Source organism: Molothrus ater, chromosome Z (assembly GCF_012460135.2).
Source record: "Molothrus ater isolate BHLD 08-10-18 breed brown headed cowbird chromosome Z, BPBGC_Mater_1.1, whole genome shotgun sequence".
Lineage (NCBI taxonomy): Eukaryota > Metazoa > Chordata > Aves > Passeriformes > Icteridae > Molothrus > Molothrus ater.
In genome coordinates this window covers 38554586-38575402 of record NC_050511.2, presented here as the reverse complement: position 1 = coordinate 38575402, position 20817 = coordinate 38554586, and the positions used below count along the sequence as shown (strand labels likewise).

Genomic DNA, 20817 nt, shown 5'->3' with positions numbered 1-20817 from the left:
GGCTGGAGAAGTGCTCTGCAGTATCAGGGGTTATGAACACAAAGGGAATGTATGTAAGAGACAGAGCATTATAAAATGAAGCCACTACAACTACAGTCAATGCTGAAATTCTTGTACACCAGCCTCGGCTGTCTAGGCACTGAAAGCTACAGGCATGAATAGTTGTAGATTACAGCCCCTGTATAAAACGAGACAACTTCCTAGGCCTTCACCACATAGCGTGTCCTAGATAAGAAATCTGGGAGATCCCTTCGAGTTGCTGACGATGGAGGTAGCCCTTGGTGTGGAGGAGCAGTTGCACACTCAGGGCATACATATCACAGTCGGCAGTGCTTACAAATGTAAATAAGGGCAGATTGATTAGGAACAACATTATTGTCAGGAATTTAGCAAGGAGGCGTCAGCTATGAGGCAGACTGGGGGCAGCCATTGCTCTGACCACCCAAGTGGAGACTTTTACACTGACATTTCTTCCTTGAGGGAAAAAAAAATCCCAACATACATATACACACCCATCCCAGAAACAAGACCAATTAGATCTCTTCAGTAATTAATCTCTTGTGTATGCTTGAAAAAAAAATCCTTCCAGACCACAGGGAGAGAGGGGAGATTAAGACAATGCTTGTTAAATTTGAGTCTTCAGATAGAGTTTTGGAACCAGCAGTGAGAATGGGCTTTAGGCTACTATGTGAAGACTAGCAGGCAGGAGGCACTTAGGACAGTGCTGGGGCTTCCAGGTGCTTGAAAAGACACTCCAGGTGCTTGAAAAGACACTTCCCTGGCTTTGGAGCCTACCAGGAGACTGAACCAAAATGCTTCTGCTTCTGAACCAATCCCTTATTTCTCCATTCCCCTGCCCTCTTACCCAATCAGACACGGTGAGGGTGAGCACTTCCAGAAGCAGTGTCACATCACCTCCTAGCTAGATGGATGGTCACTTTCGCAAATGGAAACTTGAATTGGAGGTGGCTGACTGCACCCCAGGAATAGGTTTCAGCCTCAAACAGAAAACAGCCTCCAGCTGCAACTGCTCCAGGTTTCCTTCTCCCATACGTATGCACCGATGTGTGCGTGCATGACAGCTTGCTGCTCCTAGCAGCTTTCCTGGAGAGAGTCCTGTGCGGGGCACAGGGCAGGGCCTTCAAGTTTCCCAGGGTGGGAAAAAACGGAGTTGGGATGAAATCAAAGGAAAAAGGGATCCCCTAGCCGGCGGATCTGGCCCTTGAAAGGTCCTGACAGTTGGTGCCTTTGGGCAGTCTCACGGAGAAATCGGTGCGCTGCGCAGCTCGCTTCCGCCGGCGGCCCCGGCTCCCGGGACGCTGCCAGCCCGCGCTGAGGCGGTCGTCAGCCCGCCGAGGGGAAGAGGACGCTTGCAGTGACCGGGGGCTCAGGGGTTTTGCTCAGGACCACTGCCCCAGGTACACGCACGGCGGGGCTGAAGGGAGAGGTGCACAGTGCTGGCGGGTTTGTCGAGCCGGGCACCGCACCGGACAGGGGCTGCACGGGGTTCTCTTCTCACCTCGGGTCCCCACGCCCCTCTCTTCTTCGCTGCATTTCTCCCACCCGCCCTCCAGCTCCCGAACTCTTTACAGCCGCGCTCCTCCGCGGGCGTGTAGCAGCCGTCCTGCTGGAAGGCAGCCCCCCAGAGCACCTCCCCGGCCCGGGCCAGGGACGGAGGGAAGGGCTGTCGGCTGCCCCCCGCCCCGGTGCCCATGGGCGGCCGCCACGGCCCGTAGCTGCTCCCGCGGGGAGCCGCGCTGCGGGCCGGGGCCCGAGCTCCGGGCTGGAGGGGACGCGCGCAGCTCTAGAGGCAGCAATTAATGGCTGATTCTCAATGGAGAGAGACGCGGAGAAGCGGTGCCAAAAAAGTAAACAACCGTATGTAGTTCGAGAAATGTTTAGCGCGGCCAGGCAGGCTGCGTTTCATGGACTTTTACACTAAAAACATTAGAATTGGCTTTCCTCAGGTTTCAGTTAAAGAATGAGTCCTAAGTTGAAACAGCTAGCTACCGCGCGGCTTTAAATCCCTTAAGTGTTAAATTTTCATTGTGTTTTTCTAACTGGACGGAGTGGTTTTCTTGCAAGGAACTAAGTCTCCTCTTTAGTTAAAAAGAGAAGAGGAGAAAAATCTGGCACTTTCTACCGCAATATCCACCACCCTGTCATTATTCCTGCAAGCCTGGGAATTCAGCTCGGACCTCCCAGTATTTGTTGCAGCTCGAGGCCAAGGTGCCACTAAAAAGGATTTTCTTTTAAGGCCTTTAGAAATCGTTTAATGCTGCTTTTTCTTAGTTTCCATCTCTTTTTCTTAAAAGGGAAAAATGTATTTCTATATGTCCCTGGCGAGAAAGTTCCGCGCGTGTATTTGCAAGCATCCCGGACGGGGGTCGGGGGAGGGGAGTAAGGGGAGGGGGGAGTAACGCTCTTGAAAGGAAAACGAAGAAGAAAGAGGGAGAAGGCATTCCTTAATGGAAGTATTGCATGCAAAGAAGACTGGATCTCTTTAAGGCTCCCCCTGAAGCTGGAGATGCACACACAAGGGTTGCCGGCCTGGGTGGTCTCTCTACTTTGGTGAGCTGTTGCTAAGCAGCTAATAATAGTCATGTTTGCTGAGTAATTTCTGCCCTCCCCGAGCCAATCACCTCGCAGAAACCCAAGCCATCTGACAGCCCCGGGGGCGGGCTTTCAGCCCCTTTTTTTTTCCCTCCCTCTCTCTCCACTCATACTCCCCCCACCTCTCCCCCCCCCCCCCCCCCACCCCTCCTCCTCCTCCTCTTTATCCAAATGGAGAGACTCCTTTTTTTCTTCTTCATCTCATCTCTGGAGCCGAGGGGCTGCAGCTCGGTGCTGCCGCGCACACACCGGGGGAGAGCGCCAGGCAGCCGCCCGCCCGCCGCCGCGGCGGGGCCAACCGCGGAACCGCGCCGGCCCCGCGGCCCGCGGGAAGCACCCCGGCCCTGAAGCAGGATGGTGCAGCGCGGCGAGGCAGCCCAGCAGCAGCAGGAGCAGCCGCGGCCCGCCGCGCCGCCGCCCCGCCGCCGCCGCTGAGCGCCGCCGCGGACAGCGGCTTCCCCGAGGCAGCGGAGGCCGGCCGGAGTAGGCGATTTCAACGGGAGCGGAGGATAGTGCGGCGGCGGCCGGGGGATCCCGGGGGTCGCGCCCGCCCGTCCGCCCGCCCTCGCCGGGCGCGGGGAGCGGCCGCCTGCAGCTCGGGGTCCGCGCGCGATGTGGCAATGGGAGGCGCGGGGAGCGACTCGGCCGGAGCGGCCGCGGCGGCAGCCGCCGCCCCGCGCCCCGCGTGAGGCGGCCGCGCCGCAGCAGCCCCAGCAGCAGCCCCGGCGGCGGCCGCCGCAGCAGCGGCGGCAGCAGCCCCCGCAGCAGCAGCCCGCGGCCCGCAACGCCGCCAGCCCCCCGCGGCCCCGCCGCACCCCCGGGGCCCCGGGCCCCGCCGCGGCAGCGCCAGCGGCAGCTCTCCTGTCCCGCCGGCGGCGGCAACATGGCCTCGGCCGGTAACGCGTCGGAGCCGGAGACCAGCAGCAGCGCGGGCGGCGGAGGCCACCCCGGCCGGGCGCCGAGAAACGGCGGCGGGAGGCGGCGAAGGACTGGAGGGAATCGGCGCGCCGCGGTGCCCGACCGGGAGTATCTGCAGCGACCAAGCTACTGCGATGCGGCTTTCGCCTTGGAGCAGATTTCAAAGGTGCATTCAATCTCTCACTCTTTTTTCCAGAGATACACGCTAGTGGTAGTGCTGCTTTTTCCGCGGGGGAGGAGGAGGGAGGTGGTGTGTTTTCTCGCGGGGGTGGAAGGAGGAGATGGAAACGAAACGGCCACCAATAAAATGCTGGGAAAAAGAGAGGGACGTCTGTGACTCTTCAGTGCGGGAGAGAGTGCCCTCCTTCCCTCCCTGCTCGCCTGTGCCTGCCCTGGTGCGTGCCTGTGCTGCGGAGCACTTTTCCTAAACTTCCTGAAATAGCCTCTGCTCGGTCCCGGCCTCCCCATGGCTAACCCCAGGCCCGCCCTCCCGCTCCCCCTCTCTCTCTCCGCTTCCTTTCTGCTTCTCCATCCCCTCGTAGCGCCCTGCGATCTCGGCAACACCCGCTCCCGGCCGGAACAGGGGAGAAGCCGGCCGGCTTCTTGGCAGAAGTGGGGCTTTTGTGAAGTTTTCCGCCGAGCGCCGAGACGGCGGGTGCCCTGGGAGAACGGAGTCCCCCAGCAAAGAAGGCAGCGGTTTTCTCCCTTGCCCAGCGGCCGGAGGGAGAGCGAGGGCCATAAACAAATTGCCACCTTAACCCTGCCGCGCCGGTCCCCGCGGAGGACTGGAGGTGCCGGGCGGGGCGGGGGGACAGCCCCGGCCGCCAATCTCCGCTGGCCAAAAAATGTTCAAAGTAAACAATCTCCAAAAGCTGCCTTGCTGCAGGGATGGTTTCACTTCAGGGAGCGGATTTCTAGGCTTTGTAAGAAGAGGGAAAGGAGGAGGAAAAAAAAATCCATGTGGCTGCCCTCTTCCGTTCACAAATATTGTCGTAACTTACAGATGGCTGCTCTACTTCCTAATTCAGATCACACAGCGTCTCCAAACTCTATGGAAATGAATTACTGCAGATGTTACAGCGCTGCTCACCACGTGGGTCTTGCCTCAGCACCAAGCCCCTGCTAGGAGCTGGGAATGGGGGAAACGGCCACTGCTGCCCACTATCTGTCACACAATCCCCCCCCGCGTCTCCTCCCAGCCATTCTGGGGTTCCAAGGAGAACAGGAAAAGGGACTTTTCTTTCTTGTGGCTGTTGAGGTTTGTCAGAAGTGGTTCCTTCTTCCCTGGAGCCACGGGTCTCGCCAGAGCGAATGCTTTGCAGCCTGAGCTGGTGGCGATGCCTCGGACAAGAGATGAGTATGGTGGCGGCCGGCACAGGCGAGGGCCCAGGGGCCGACGCAGTGTTGTCACCCCCAAACCCGCGTGTTGGTCTGGGGCAAGGATGGCTGACAGCAGGTACATCTTGTCCCTGTGGGCGTGCTCGAGGGTGGCTGCTCGGCAAGGCCACAGGGCAGGGGGCCCTGCTGGAAAGGATGCCTGTTTGAGCTGCTGCCGGCGCTCCGTCCTTCCTCCGGGACTGCGCCCCGAGAGCCGCGAGCTGTCCCGCTCGGGGCAGGGCTGGGGGCCCCCCCCTACTTCTGCGGCTGCCGCAGCCCGCAACTACTGACCTCTTCTTGCTTTGCAGGGGAAGGCGACGGGACGGAAAGCGCCCCTGTGGCTGCGAGCAAAGTTTCAGAGACTGTTGTTTAAACTGGGCTGTTACATTCAGAAAAACTGCGGGAAGTTTTTGGTTGTCGGCCTCCTGATATTTGGGGCTTTCGCTGTAGGATTAAGGGCAGCTAATCTCGAGACCAACGTGGAGGAGCTGTGGGTGGAAGGTAAGTCCGGGGGGATGCCCCTGATTTCTGTTGCCGTCCCTGCCCGGCCGGGTAGAGCGGCCCGGGCCCGCTCTGCATACCCGTGAGGAGCGGCCGCCGGCGGTGAGGGCGGCCGGCTCTCGGGGCGGGAGGCGGGCCCTGAGCTGGGGCGCGCAGCCCCGGGCGGCGCGTACCACTACTCCGGCCGCGGGGGGCAGCGGCGGCCAGGCCGTGCATTGGGCGGAGGGCCGTCGGGACAGCTCCTCTCCAGCGCCCAGTGCCCTCGCCTGTGCCCCGGCTCGCAGTGCGGGCGAGCTGCGGGCGGCGGGTTTCCGCGTCCCCGCCGGCGGCGGGAAGCGGCGGCGCTGCCGGGAGGCGCCCCCTCCGCCATTTTGGGAGTGCGCGCGGCCGCGGCGGGGGAGGGGCGGGCGGCGCGGCGGGGCGGGAGCCTGTGTGTGGTCCTGGACTTGGACAGCTTTCAGCTGAGGGGAGCGCGGGGCGCAGCGCTGGGAAAAAAAAAAAAGGAAAATAGGAGAGGGAGAGAACGAGGGAAAAAAAAAAAAAAAAAAAACAAAAACAACAACAAAAACCACAACCACGAAAGAAAGGCAGCCGAGGCGAAACGGAGCCCGGAGTGAGGCAGCCAGCCGGGCGGCGTACCCCGCGCTGAGGGCCACGGCTCCAGGCTGCCGCGGATTTGGAGTTTAGGTGTAGTCCTTAGTGGTGTTTTTTCCTTCGGTTTTTTTTTTTTCTTTCTCTCGTTTTCTTTTTTGTTTTGGTGGTTGATTTGTTTTGTTTTGTTTCCCCGCCCTCCCTTTTTCTTTTTTCTGTGGAAGAAAATTCTCTTTATTAAGGATCACGTTCCCCCGTTAGCTGCTGGGTGGACGTGGAAACAGAGTTCCTTGTCTGCAGCAATTACGGCTCTAGGTTTATGTCAAAGTAGCTTGCAGCAGTATTTGGCTTATAAAAGTTAATATGAGAGGCTGCATAAATAATAATTTCTAAATAGCTCTCTGTATGTGCGTGTGTGGAAAAGCTAGGGCTGAGTGCAAACAAAGTCGGTGCCTGTTCTGAAGGTGGTCTGTCCTGCCCGAGGTGAATTAGAGCGTATAGGGTCGGAGTCCACCCTTGCCGATGACAGCTGTATTGGGGTCAGGATTGGATTCGCCAGTCATTTAGTAGGTGCTGGTTTTTTCTGTTGTGGAAAGTAGTGATCTTTTTTTTGGTCCGTGATGAGTAGTCCAGGACCTCAAAATATGATGAGATCTGCTGCCAACAGTTTTGCCTGAGAAACAGAACAAGGCACTGCTGGGTCCCATCTGTAGGCAGAGATGTGCAGTCAGAGTTTGCACTGATCACTAACTACAGTATCTTAAATACTAATAGAAATTATTGTGAATCGTGTTTTCCTTCACTGTTAATTTTTCTTCCAAACACGCTGTGAGGTTGTTGTGGAGAGGTTTCTTTTGTCAATTTGTTTCTGCTTTTCTGTGTTAGATAGATTAATATGTGATTGCAGCTCCATCCCACATGCTCTGCTGACATTTATTATCCTGATGTTACTAGTGTTCGCTTGGAATGGTGATCCTATTCAATTAGTGCCACCTGCTTTTTGTAGCCTTGTAATTCCAAGAAACTACTTGCTGACGATGCCTCAGTGACTGGCCTGTCAGTAAAAATACGATTCTCAAGGGGAAAATAGAATTTGCAAAATAGTTGCTACACTGGTTTCTTCTCATGTCATTATTGTTATGGGGAAGGAGTGAGGGAAAGTCCCTAGTATAGAATCTAGTGGAAATTGATCTCTGAGATTTTTATTGACAAGATGAATTCATAAAGCAGCTAGTTTGACAGAGTTGACCTATGTGATTTCATATCTATTTAGTTTAGTTTTTTCATTGAAAAGAAATTCAAACTCTGCATTTAGAAACCCTTGCATTTCAAAACTAACCAGCAAAAGCTAGCAGATTAAGGTAAAATAAAATAGTATGGAATAAATTTAATTTTGTTTCTAGTTTTCCCATTCTAGCACTACATGACAGTCCACAGAAAAGAACTTGCTATAATGTTCTTTCTTGGCAGAAGCTCTGTAAATGTTCTGCTCATGAACCAGGGTGTTATACAATTAGACCTAACAGATAGCAGTTGCATATTTTTATTGCTAAGCTACAAACAGGAGTGCAAATTGAGAGTTTGAGATGGATAGCATGGAGAGTGCCATTCTTCCTAAGCAGAAGTGCAAAGCAGCACCAAACTTCTTCTTCTGCACTTACGTGGAGCTGGTCCTAACAGCTTTAAAGTACCTTCCATGGAGGTTGGTACAGTAAGGGACTCTTTAGGTCAAGGTTTCTTAGCGAAGAAGCAGTAGCTGAATTGTCCTGTTTATTAAAACAGCTGTCTCACTTTACCTTTCGTTTATTGAATGTTTGGATGAACTAGGCAGTGCTGGCCAAATACAGAATCATAGAATTGTTTAAGTTGGAAAAGATTCATAATATCATCAAATCCAACTGCTAAGCCAGCACCATTATGCTCACCACTGAACCGTGTCTTTAAATGTCACATCTAAACACCTTTTAAATACCTCTAGGCATGGAAATTTAGAGGTGGCCTCTTCCAGTGCTTAACAGTCCTTTCTGTGAAGAAATTTTTTCTTATCCAATCTAAACCTTTCCTGGAGCAACTTGAGACCATTACCTCTCATCCTGTCACTTGTTTCCTACATCCTCCATTCAGGTAGCTGTAGAGAGGGATGAAGTCATGCCAAGGGTGCACTTCTCCAGGCTAAATTACCCGAGCTCCCTCAGCTGCTCCTCATAGGACTTGTGCTCCATTGCCCTTCTCTGGACTTGCTCCAGCCCCTCAATGTCTTTCTTGTAGTGAGGGGCCCAGAACTGAACACAGAATTCAAAATGTGGCCTCACCGGTGCTGTGTACAGAGGGACAATCCCTGCCCTGGTCCTGCTGGCCACACTATTGCTGATCCAGGGCAGGATGTCATTGGCCTTCTTGGCCACCTGGGCACAGCTGGCTCATGTTCAGCATCCCCAGGTCCATTTCTTGGGGTAGCATTCCAGCCACTCTTCCCCAAGCCTGTAGTCCTGCATGGAGCTGTTGTGACTCAAGGACAGGACCTGACACTTCATGTTGTAGAACGTGGTATGAACCTCATACCACGGCCTTGACCCATCAATCCAGCCTGTCCAGGTCCCTCTGCAGAACTTTCCTGTCCTCCTGCAGATCAACACTCCTACCCAGCTTGGTGATATCTGGGAACTGACTGAGGGAGCATTTGAACTGCTCATCCAAATAATTGATAAACATTTTAAACAGGACTTGTCCCATTGCTGAGCCCTGGGGAGCCCCTCCAGTGTCTGGCCACCAGCTGGAAGTAACTCTCTCTGGGCCCTGCCATCCAGCCAGTTTTTAACCTAGCAAACAGTGTACCTGTCCAAACCATGAGCAGCCAGTATCACTAGAACAATGCTGTAGGAAACAGTGTTAAAGGCATTATTAAAGTTCAGGTAAACACTATCCATAACCTTTCCCTCATCCACTAAGTTGTAGAAGAAGATAAGATTGGTCAGGCAGCAGCTGCCTTTCCCAACTGCATTCCAGCTAGGCCCGATCCCTGGACTGTCTTGAATGTGCTGTGTAGATTCATAGGTTACTTGAAATATACTTCAAGAAATAGTTTTGATTTGCTACTGAAACTTTTTACAGTTATTATTGCTGAATAAATTGGCAGTATTTACAAAGACAAATTTGATATGGTCTGTTTCTGAATACCATGGAACATAATACAGCACTGAAATTTACTGGAAGTAAATGGTTTCTTTAAAACCATAACAGAATTAATTATCAAACAGTGAAGTGAACTTGGAATGTGGATGGTCTTAAAACTCATTCAAAGTTAAATGATTAGTAGTCTGAGCCTGCAGCAGTTATGGTCGAAATATTTACATGAGTTTAGAAGCTCACCTTGTAGGCAAACGTTCCGAGAGAGAACTTCAAAACATCATTCTTTCAGATTTTCTCTAGTAGTCTTCCTCCTTCAGAATTTATGTTAGCATTCTTGGCCTTCTCTGTGGCTCCTGATACCAAAGTGGCTTTCCTCTCAGCTTATTTCTTGCCACTAAGTGTTGTAGCATAGCTTTTTGTTTTTTGGGGTTTCTTTTTAAATATAGTACTCTTCTGGCTGCTGTTCAGAATAGTTCAGTTATTACTCTGTGTCCCACAGTGGCTCCATCTATGTTGCTGTCTTGTAGACTTGCTCTCAGTCATATTTGCCTGGGACATACACCTGTATCTTTTCAGCACATGAACAGATCTCTCTGTTCATGTGCATACCTTGCTGCTGGTGCTGGGGGGAAGGGGTTGTCTGCCAGGGCAGACTAATTCTGGACTGGCATTTTAATGGCAGTTCTGTTTTTCAGCTCGAGTTGAACTGCTGTATGTGGGTGTCCATGCATTCTGGAGTTGTGGAGACTGTTTAGCATCTTTATGCATTGTACACACAGAGAGGAAAAAAAAGGGCTTTGCATTGATTTCCTCGGTGACTGAATTTTGTTGGACACAGATGTGCTTTTAGAATCCTCCATTCATAGCTAGCGAGTGCTCTGGATGGAAAAGAAATCATGCTCATAACTGGATATGTTTATTTGCGACCACTCTAAATAGGCAGTCTAAGATCCAGTGTCAGCAGCGGTCACAAATGTAAATTCACAGCCTCTGCTGCTGAAAGAAGGTAGTTTTGTGGCTCCAGCAAAGGTTCTGTTAAATGAAGCTTGAAATTTGGCTACTGCAATGCCTTAAATGATGTTAATTGGAGCAGCTTATAATGGGGGAGATGGTCTAGTCTTGTGCTTTGTATTTCATTTCATGTCATCATTGTCTTGGGATTTTTTTCTCCTCACTTTTTTTCATTAGCTTTCTTCCTTAAGTGGCCAAAGATCATGCTGTTCTTCCCTTCCTTTTTTGTTTTCTTCACTTTTTGCACTAGCTGAAGCTCAGTCAAGCTATTCCCTGCTTAAGTAGCCCTCTTCACAAAGCTTTGTGAGCTTGAACTGAGCTCTAACATGCAGAGCTCCTTCTTTAAGCCAGTTTGAAGGAAGAGAGTGGATGATACAAATAGGTAGGACATCTTGCAGAGAATGCCTCAGAAGCTGCATACTTCAGTTCAGGTATGTGGAATAAAGTGAGTGTGTTCAAATTGTAAGTGAATTAGGATTGAGTGTGTACAGCAGAAATACTTTGTAAGTAAAGATTTGGGATATGTGTATTATTTCCTTTCTCTCTTAAGGGACAAAAATCAGGTTGCTCTCTTGTACTTATTGTACGCTTCTTAAAATATGCTAATCTACCCCTGCAATTTAAGAATGAGGTGAATGAGGAAAGTGTGCGAATGATGCAGGCACCAGTATTATTTCTGTAGATTCTCAGTTTTCTTTACGCAGCAAGATTAAGTGCAGGTGGAAAGTTGTTCTTAAGTTCTGCCTAAAGGCACCAGTTAACTTTACACTAGTGTTCTTTGGAGAAACAAAAAAGAATAGTAAGGGAACAGATCTGCATTAATTTGTTTTATCAAGGAGACAAATTTATGTAAGTGGGCTGAAGTAACATGCTTGGTTTGAGTACAGTTAGCAGGACTTAACACAGTCAAGTGTAATTCCTTTCTCCCACAAACATATGCATTTGTGGACAGCAGCAGGGAAGATGTTTTAGATGTGCTTGCACCTGTATCACCTGTGGCATGGTATAGAAGAAGTTACAGAAGTTACTCTGCTCTTCAGTCTGTCACAATGGTTGTTGGCTAGCTCTGTGGCAGTCAAGACATTGTCTCTGATCACATCACCAAATTCATTAGTTTCCTTTGAATCAGGTGACTTAAGAGCTTACTTATCCTCGAATGCTGTCTTACACTATGTTGCGCATATTGAAAGTTCATTGGAAGGTGTTCATCTGGAAAATTTCCAAGCCACTATTTTGTCTGACTTCAGTACGATTATTTATTACATCTTTTTTTTTCACATGATAGCTGAAGGATGGTCATCTGAGCAACATGTTTATTTAAGTGTTTACTGATGAAGCACAAAAGTATTTCCATCCATGCCACTGTTTTGAAAAGAAACATAAAACTCTAATATTTACATGATATTTGTGGATAAAAACAACAGGGTGTTATGTTCCTTTGAATTTGAACTCCCTCTGCAAGTTGTTAGGAAAAGATGTTTAAAGGTTTTACTTATACAAATATTTAATTGATTGTCATCTTTCAAGAGCCTGCTATTAAATTCAAAATCACTGGAGACCTCTGTTAAGTTCCATCTTGACAGGCATCCACATCATTGCTTGGAGTTGGTGCTCCTTGATGAAAAGCTTGTACATGAAAAAATTCCTGCAGCTTCTGTACATAAAATTCCTCTTTTATCTGTAAGAGTCTTAATAAATGTATTGCCTGTGACCATTCTTTGGTCAGTAAAAAGGTAGAGGGTGAAATCGTGAATGCACTGAATGTGGTGACAGAAGTTGGGATCACTTTAGCGTGACCAGGCCTTACCCATGTACAAAGCCAGAGCAGACTAAGTGGTGCCCATGTTTTAGCCTCTTCAGGGAAAGGAAAGAGAAGCTCCTCCTGTAGAATTGGCACCCCTCTAAGCTGTAAGTGCATTGTTGCATGGTTCCTTCTGCCTTTCAGACTTCAGAGGCATTTAATTTACTCAAGGCGGGAGAAAATTAATCTTCATTGTTATTTCCAAACTTAACAGTGTTGCCAATGCCCTGCTAGAATGTGCCCTACAGATCATTGTTCGGGAAGATCTGTTTTTTTCTGTTGGAATGTGTATTTAAAGAGGGCGGCGCCTGGGCTGTGCCATTGTCCTCCTCTTCTGAGCTTGTGCTCTGGGGATTTTGCTGCTTATGAACTGGGTTTGAAGGCATTTCTGTAGCTCTGGAGAGCTTGCAGATTTCGGTACAGAAGTCCTGGAGTGAAATATAATAGTTGAAAGCAACATTGCTTTATTGTTGTTCCCCATGCTGCTGTTTCTGAGCAGGAATGGGGAAGTGTAGGTAAGCAAGACCTAAATCAGCTGTAGGGCTGGCTGCTACTGAAGTTGTGGATGTAGTGGTGAGTGTTTTGGGCCCTACTTACTACCAGCTCTTGCCACCTGATAAGTGGCCTAGGTTTATGTTTATTTGCTTGTATTTGTAGAGAACTGGCCTTCCTTCCTCATTATTCATCAGCAGCCAGTGGGTTCAGAAAAGAATGAACTCTAGAAGCCATGGGTGCTCAAGCTTGCTTTCAGTATAGAATGCATTAAGGTAAACCTGAGCTGCTCACCCTGAATCTGTCTATTTTTATGATTTTTTTTCTTTTTTTTCATGGCAAGAGGTGGTCCAAACCCTGTCATTACATAATATTTTTAATATTTCCCCAGAAAGTCATAATATGATGTAGTGTATGCATGCAACTGTTCTTGACCACTCAACAAATTTAAAGGCTGTTACATCCAAGTGAATGTTGCACTTACACATGACTGTTAGGAGGCTCCAAAATATGACAGCTTCCAGATGTATGAACCAACTGATCCCTTTATTTAGATTATGTAGCACAGCTGATGCCTAGATTAGTGCTGGCTGGACAAAGCTATGGGAGATTTGTCTGGTTTCCATAATGCCATGTTTATATTTCAGTTGGATTTTTCCTTAAAAACTGACCTCTCTATGACCTATTGGGGCTGTGTCCACTAGGATGCTGGTTTTGATGTGTTTGCAACTACTTTTCTTTTGGTGTCTAATGGAACATGTTCTCATTTTCACACTCTTGGATTATTACGCACAATCTTTTTAACTTAACTGTGAATTACCTGCTTTAACCTATAACCACTCTGGTAAAACCATGCTTGTAAAGTTCTTTGCCCCACAGCTAGCTTTTTTTCTGATTGGTTAAAATAGCATTTTGGTTATAGGTCTTGTCGGGCTGTTACTTGTCAGGTGTATACAGAAAAAAGTCCAATTGTTTGCACAGTGCTTTTTCTGTCTACAGATTATGTAGATGGTGGTGTGTGTGTATGTGGCTCTAGCTGCTCTATTTCAGAGTTCAGCTGGATCTGAAGTGCAGAATTTTATCAAGAAGTTCACTCTTCTTTGTATGTACTATACAGTTATATCCATTTTCTCAGCCATCCTTATTTTCTTCAGTATTTGTCTTATTTTTCTTCAGTATTTCAGGCTTTGGTTCTTTTAATTTCTCTGATCTCTGCTGCCTTGTAATATGCAGGAAGTCTTGCCCCAGTTATGTTTGTGAGTTACTCTTCCAGGGAAAACCTGAAGAAATCAGTAGAACTTCTTAAGGTCTGCATGACAGTTCTAGTATAAGAATGTAGACACCTATCAGAGTTCAGAAAAGTAAATATGCACAGCATTCATTAATACTTAAGAAACCATAAAATTTTCTGCCTTGCTCTGTTGATGCTTTGCTGGAGTGGCAGATTCCCAAGACGGTGCCTCATGACAGAAAACTCTATGCTTTAGAGTGTAACATCTGTGCTGAGAATGTGTGCCATGTTATAATGGCCCCTTCATTTCTGTGTCCATGGATTAAGGAGAATGGGAAAATATTATACTCCAGTTTTGCATAATCTGTGCTATCTTGTTATCCACTCAGACTGTGCCAAATATGACTGATGAATACCATACACAATAAATTATGTTCACCCTTGCTCTTAATTGAGTTACTTTTGACTTGAAGTAGTTTTTCATTGTACAGTACAGTATAATAGATAGAATGGAGTTGAAAGGAGTAGTTATTAATTCAGAATTTAAAAATAAAACATTTTTCTTTATTCCTTTTTTATTGTGTAAACTTTGTTTAATATCTGTAAATACAATTTACTCATTCTTCGTTTTGCTCTGTTATTTTCATTTACTATCACCTCAGTTACTATAAACAGACTGATTTTGGCAGCAGTAGTAGTTTCATGAGGTAAAAAGTTCTTTATGGAAACTGCTGACCATATACATGTTTGGATGTATGGAGAATTTTAATTTTGGTTTTTAGAATGAATGTCTTGGCTTTAACTTCTGCTTGGTTTTGGGAAACTTAGTTATTTCAGTGCCTGAGCAAAATATACAAGAGGTAAGGGAATGAAGAAAACCATAACCTGATTCTTTCTGCAAAGGTGCTGCTTCTTTAGAGAATTGTACTGAACTTAATTCCACCTTCGAATATACAAGTAATCATTGTGTATTTGAAACATCTGTATTTTGCTCATGTGTAAGCACATGTGTAGTGTTGTACACCCAGATTACCTGAAGCTCAGTCATTAGACTGTAAATCAGTCTTCTTTTATTAACAGTGAGATAAATTATAAGAAACAGTCTTCTCTTGTTTACCAGTATGATGCATTTCTGCCTTTCAGTCAGTAATCAAAAGTTAAGTGCAGCAAACTAGAAATGAGCACTGTTGAGTCAAGTTGTATGATTTTTTTTTCCCCTGTTAAATCATTGCTTAAGGGCTTCTGGCCCCTAGCTCAGGAATCCTGCCCAAAAATGCCAGATGTATTACACAGTCAAGTATTGCAATGTAAATAGTGTTCTGTGCCATGAGAGCAGGGTGGTCCATCTCCTAGTCAAAAAAAAAAAAAAAAAAAGGGCAGAAAAGGGAAAATCCGCATGCTCTGAAATAAACAGTAGTTGTAGTGTTATTTCTGGTTTTGGCTGCACAACCAGTGTTTTGGAGCTGAAAGAACTCAGATAAATTAGTGCTTTGGACTAGCAGAGAACTGAAACTGAGATGCTAGAAAGCAAGATGTGTCTTGGCTGAGGGTCTATAGTGTAGTCAAGCAGGCAATGTAATAAGTAAAATATTAAAGTAAAGGCCATTGCTGACAGGCAAAACTTATTACTTTACCTTATTGTGAGCAGCAATCTCTTGCATGTGGAAGCAGAGTGGACAAAAGATGGGAAGTTGGGAAGGCACAGACATAGGGATCTTCTTGACCTCATGCTGTGACTGGGTATGTTACTGGACCTTTTGAGCACAACATTGCTGAACTGTTCTTGTTTTTAGTTAAATCCTTTGGCTGTATATTAACAATGACTTACCTTCCAGTGTACTTACCTTATTCAGATGTGGTAGTGGATATAGGTTTATTTGCACATTTTTCTATTTTGTGTATGGACATGCCATTTCATAACATTTAAAACTAGTTGAAAAAAGATTTCACAAATCTAACCTGAAAGGAAATTGCCAAGGATGATGTCATAATCAGATTTACGTTTTGGTTATCTGAGAAATCTGTGAACTACCATAGCTTCCTTGGGTGTGTGCAGAGGAGAGGGGGGTTATAGGAACTTACTTGGGTGATAAACCATATTTAAATAGCTTCAGGAATGTAATCCCAATGCAGATCTTGGTGTAGTCTCCTCAGTGTCATACTCAGTAGAATGATGAGATTTAGGACCTCAATTAAACATCTCCCTTCCTGCTGACACTAAGCATTAAAAAAACCCCTTATTCATTACAACTTTAAATTTTTTGTTGGGTTTTTTTTTTTTTAAAGTTACCTTCTCTGTAATGGTAAAAGAAGTACTTAAAGAAGATACTTTATTGTACCAGTTCTTCTGGTGAGTATCTCCTGGGCATTTTTCTTATTTGCCTCTCAACATGGGCCTCATTCTGATTTCATTTACAACAGTTTTCACTAACTTTTCAAAGGGTTCCCATAGTCAGAAGAGAAGCGAAGCCCTAGCTGCTTAGAAGCTGATGCTGTTTAAGCAGTAGATAAAAGAAAATGTAATATTCTAGTGGGAATTATTAAGATCAAGAAACAAAACCCGAAACGTGTTTAGTATGACTTCCAACTGTAGATAAAAGGTAGCAACTTGAGAGAATTGTGAGCAGGTGTAAATATCTATTAAACTGTTCTTTCTAGAGATTTGGGGAAATAGGATGACCTTTTTTCTTCTTTTTTCTGTCTTTTTTTTTTTTTTTAAATAGGCTACAGTTTCACATGGCTTGCAAAAGAAATCTTTCTCCCTTTTTGTTTCCCACACCAATTGATTTATCATTTTGCTTGCAAGCAGACTTAGAATGTTAGGGCAGGAACACACTCACTTTTTTCTCGTAACTTTTTTGTTGCGGACCGAAACCAGTTGACTTGAATAAATTTTTCTGTGCTCTGAATGAAGCCAGCAACGTGGAAAAATCTTGCCATTCAGAGCCGTCTGAATGTACATTTCAGCCACACAGTAAGCTGTATTGGTAGGCAGTGGACTGCTAAATACAACCATTTTTCGCAGCAGAGAGTTAGACAGGTGATTAGCATAATTAGCACAGAGTAGGCTATACATATGGTAATGTTAAGTGTGTAAATGCCAGCTGCGGTGTAAAATTTATGTCAGGGGTCGACAGGGCTGTGCGAAAGTATTGTGTTACAGCTGCAGGTCAAAGCCTCCATTGCTTTAGCCCCTTTTCTCTTGTCGGTGAATGCGCTAAACAGAAGAGAAAGACAGAAATATAACAGATAAGGCTTTGATTGAACAGCCTGGTTCTGTGCAAGAGGGACTTCTCTTAAACCACGTGCCCCCCCCGCCCCAAACTCCCCCAAAACTACACATGCAAAACAAAAGTCCTGCTCTTTCATTATAGATTTTATTTTGCATCATGCTAGCTATAAAAGTGTTGCAGTCTTTGAGTGATGCCATTACGATGGGATGAGGGGAATCTTGCTGGGGGGGAGATGGGGGAAGTACAAGGTGGGTAATTATGCTTTAAAGAGCAAAAACAAACAAAAAACCCCTTTAATTCACCTTGTCCTTTCTTCAATCCAACACTCTTTTTTTTTTTTTTTTATGTCTCTGTTACTTACTGCACTTAGGGGGGTAGGAATTAAATAGTCTTGAAGGTGACAGCATTAAATGTAATAAAATCTCAACAGTCCAACAATCTTGGAGCTGCATGACTGGTTTTAAACTAAGTGCCAGAAGTTCTTCTGTGGTTTTTGTGTGTGGGTTGCTACACTTATTCCCCAGGTTCCTCTCACCTCCTAAACCACGGAATTCTTTATAAATTAAAAATTACTAGTACAGATTTCTTGTTTTAAAGGAACGCAGAGTTGAAGAGTACCCATCTTTTTAGGCCTTCGAGGGGGAAATCGGTAAATCTTTTTGTTGCTGTAAACTGTTCATTCATATATTTCATTTGCAATTTCCTCCTTCCCCCCCCCGCCCCAACCCAACCCCCCCCCCCCTTTTGTATTTTTTGTAGCTGGCTATAAGGAGTGGTGGTGTTGACAGAATATAGTTCACACCACACTGACCTTGTGATGAAACTTCCTCACAGCCGCAGGGGGTCCTTATGAATCGGCCCCTAATCCAGCTAATCCCGCTCGCAACAAAATCGTGAAAGTGGCTCCCAGCGTTGTGTTTCCCTGCGCAGATGCCGCGGGAAGGAGCGGCGTTGGGAACGCACCAGCGCGGCGGGGCCAGAGGGTGCCCTCGGGGCAGGGCTGTGGCTGCCGGCGGGGCCGGCTGCTGGCAGGGCTCCAAGTGGGACCCCGCCGTGTGGCCCCGCGGGACTGCCGGCTCCGCTCGGCCTCCTCCCGCCCCGGGACCTTAGAGCCGCCGCTCAAGGTCCAGAGGGAGCGCGGACCCCCGCGCCGGGCTCCGTCTGAAAAGCCACCAGCACGGTCACAGTGGCCCAAAGCAGAAAATAAAAGCCGTGCTGAGGGGTGTGCTTGGCCATTTGTTGTCCCGACCTTTCCTGCTTCTGCATAAACCTGGCCATATGGTCGCACACTCGGAGCGTCTGACGGGAATCTCGGAGTGCATCCCGCACAAAGTGGGCCGCGCTCGGTCCTGCTCGGTGTCAATGGCGAGCGAGCGATGAAAAATGGGCCTCCTGACAGATGCAGCACGGCCTCGGGAGCTGGTGGCCAGTAAGAAATATCGAGGTGGGGGAAGCTGTGACAGGCAGCAGGTTCGGTGCTGGGGGGAGCACTGACCTGACCTGATTGTGTCCAACAGTGAGAGCAGTTCTGCTTCAGTGCAAAGCCATTCAGAAGGAAGCTGCTTAGGCAACAACAGATGGTACAGCAAGCAGCTGGTAGGGAAATCTTGAAAGGAGCTGTACCCTGTGTCGTAAAGTGTTCATTCCTTTCATTTTTCTATGTTAATTTTGCCATCTCCTAAAAGTGCTATTTAGGAAGTGATATCCTCTAGAAAGTTCTGGATGCTGTTTGCATCTGTTTGCATTGCTGCTTGCTGTTCCTTTAAAAAAGATTGCATTCAAATTTTGTGCTACTCCATGTACAGATGAAATTTGTGCTATCCCAGGAGTACAGATGAAAAGACCTAAAAATGCTGTTTTTAACCACACAGGAAAACAATTACATATTTGAGGAAAGGGCACTGAGAGGTTAAATGAAAAGTTTGGCCTAGAGGAAAGCTGACTGCTGTGGAACAACACAGCAAATTGTTTGTAACACATTACCCAGCAGAAGCTCTTCAATCTAAAGTAACTTAAAGAAATTATATTCAGCTGTTTTGAAATCCTTAGCTTTAGACCTTGAAGCCCTTTACATACCCTTCTCAGCAGAACTCCTCTAAACTTTGCCACTTTTGTGTACAACTGAGAATTTTTGCTTGTTATGAAGCATGCTTGGCTGTTATCTTAAATTACTGAAGAGTAAGAATTCAGCTTGCTCCTCTTGGGTTATATACCGTCATGTGACTGTAAACTGTTGGGAGAATTGCAATAATCTGTATTAGCTGCTGAAGGCAGTCTGCTTGATATCTAGGAAAAAGCATAGTCTGAGACACTTCTGCTACTATTCCTTTGCTACTTGAGCCATAAAATTCAGTTGTTGGGCTTCTCCACTGAAAGCTATGGTTTAGTTGTGATGTGAAGGGACCATGTCTTTGGAAGGAAGTATAGTTTGCTCTCCATGCTCATTCATTCCTCGGTTTCTTTGCTGGATTGGTCAACAAGGATGCCTGTTGTGACAGTACTGTTTTATAATGTGGACACCTGCCCCATAGGAAATGGACTGAGACCACCAACTCATTTCACATAAGTTAGCAAACAGCTGTCAGATGGTAAACAACTTGTGGTCACTATTGTTCCTGGCTGGATTAGGAACCGTGACCCAGAGGTGAACAGCTCATATCCTGTTACGAAGGACATGTGTCGCAGCTCAGTAAGCAGCCACTGCATTTTATGTTTAATTGAAAAGTTTGAATTGTGATGTACCAGTATTGTATATTATTGTATGTTTCATTGCATATTGGTTTTGCTTTTTTTTTTCTTAAGTTTGTACTGTTTAATTTGTTTATTTTGGTGTCCTGTTTTTTTTCCCTACACTTTTCCACTCTCTCAACCTAGATGGACACCAAGCAAGAAATGAAAATATCTCTTTTTCTTTAGCAATCTATCTGTTTTACTCAATTAAAATTATTATTTTTCTGCCTATAGGCAATACAGATGTGTACATGTAAAATTGGATTTTAGCCGATTTTTAGAAAGAAAAGTTTTCAGTTCCTAAAATTGCAGGGAAGGTTTCTCACTACAAGCAGCGGCAGCTGTTGTTGGACTGTATTCCGGAGTATGCAGACAGCTTTGTATCCTTGTCACAGCTCTAAACTTTATCATACTGTGACAGAATGAAAAGGCAACTTTGATGTGTGTTTTTATTTTTGCTATTCATAATCGTGTCAGCATTAACGAAATTTGTAACAGCAACACTGGAGCCATCCCCAGCATGTGTAAGGAGTAACTTAACTCATATCATATGATGGCTTGAGAGATAAAAAGCAGCCTTTTGAAGCGCTTTGTTGTTGGGTGTTTCTTTGTTAGCTTTTTTTTTTACATTTGTAGGTTTTTATCTCTGCCTCTTCCTGCCCCCCCTCTGCCCCCCACTTTTTTAAAGTAAAAATGAAGAGCCTGGTATTATTTTATTCACAGTGTGATAGAAATGGTTGATATGGTCATACTGCTTTTACATTATCCTAAAGTCTTTGGCACTAAAGAGATATTGACACTGATTATATCTTCTCATTGGGATGTGATGATGTTATAGATGGTGTCCTTTTGTTGGACAGCATAACTGGGGAGAGGGAGAAGAGTAGAGTGTCTACCTGTTTGTTGGGAAGGGAGATGGTAGGGTGCAGGCTGTTGTAACCTGGGTAGGCACAACAGCTGCTCCGTGTGCGCTATATGTGTATTCAGTGAAGTCTGTGCAAGAAAACCTAGACAGACACAGCATGCAATTTCTGACTGCCTGTAGTGCAGTGCTTGCAGAGATCTTGTCTAGTTACATGATTAATGTGATTTTTTTTATTAGCTGCTGCACAGCCCACTGAATGACCATGTAATCTCTTTAAGACTCTGATTGTTAACCACTGTGTTCTAGCTCTTGTAAACTCACCATT

The 20817-nt window shown here is 46.5% G+C and overlaps 1 protein-coding gene across 1 annotated transcript in view; it reads left to right on the top strand.

Moving 5' to 3' along the window:
- Positions 1-3383: 3383 nt before the first annotated feature.
- Positions 3384-20817, top strand: part of PTCH1 (patched 1) — a 67275-nt gene continuing 49841 nt past the window's right edge. Inside the window, exons 1-2 of the mRNA XM_054517897.1 lie at positions 3384-3697; positions 5217-5409. Of these exons, the coding sequence (XP_054373872.1) occupies positions 3497-3697; positions 5217-5409 (394 nt within the window). The 5' untranslated portion in view covers positions 3384-3496. The remainder of the gene's footprint in view (positions 3698-5216; positions 5410-20817) is intronic.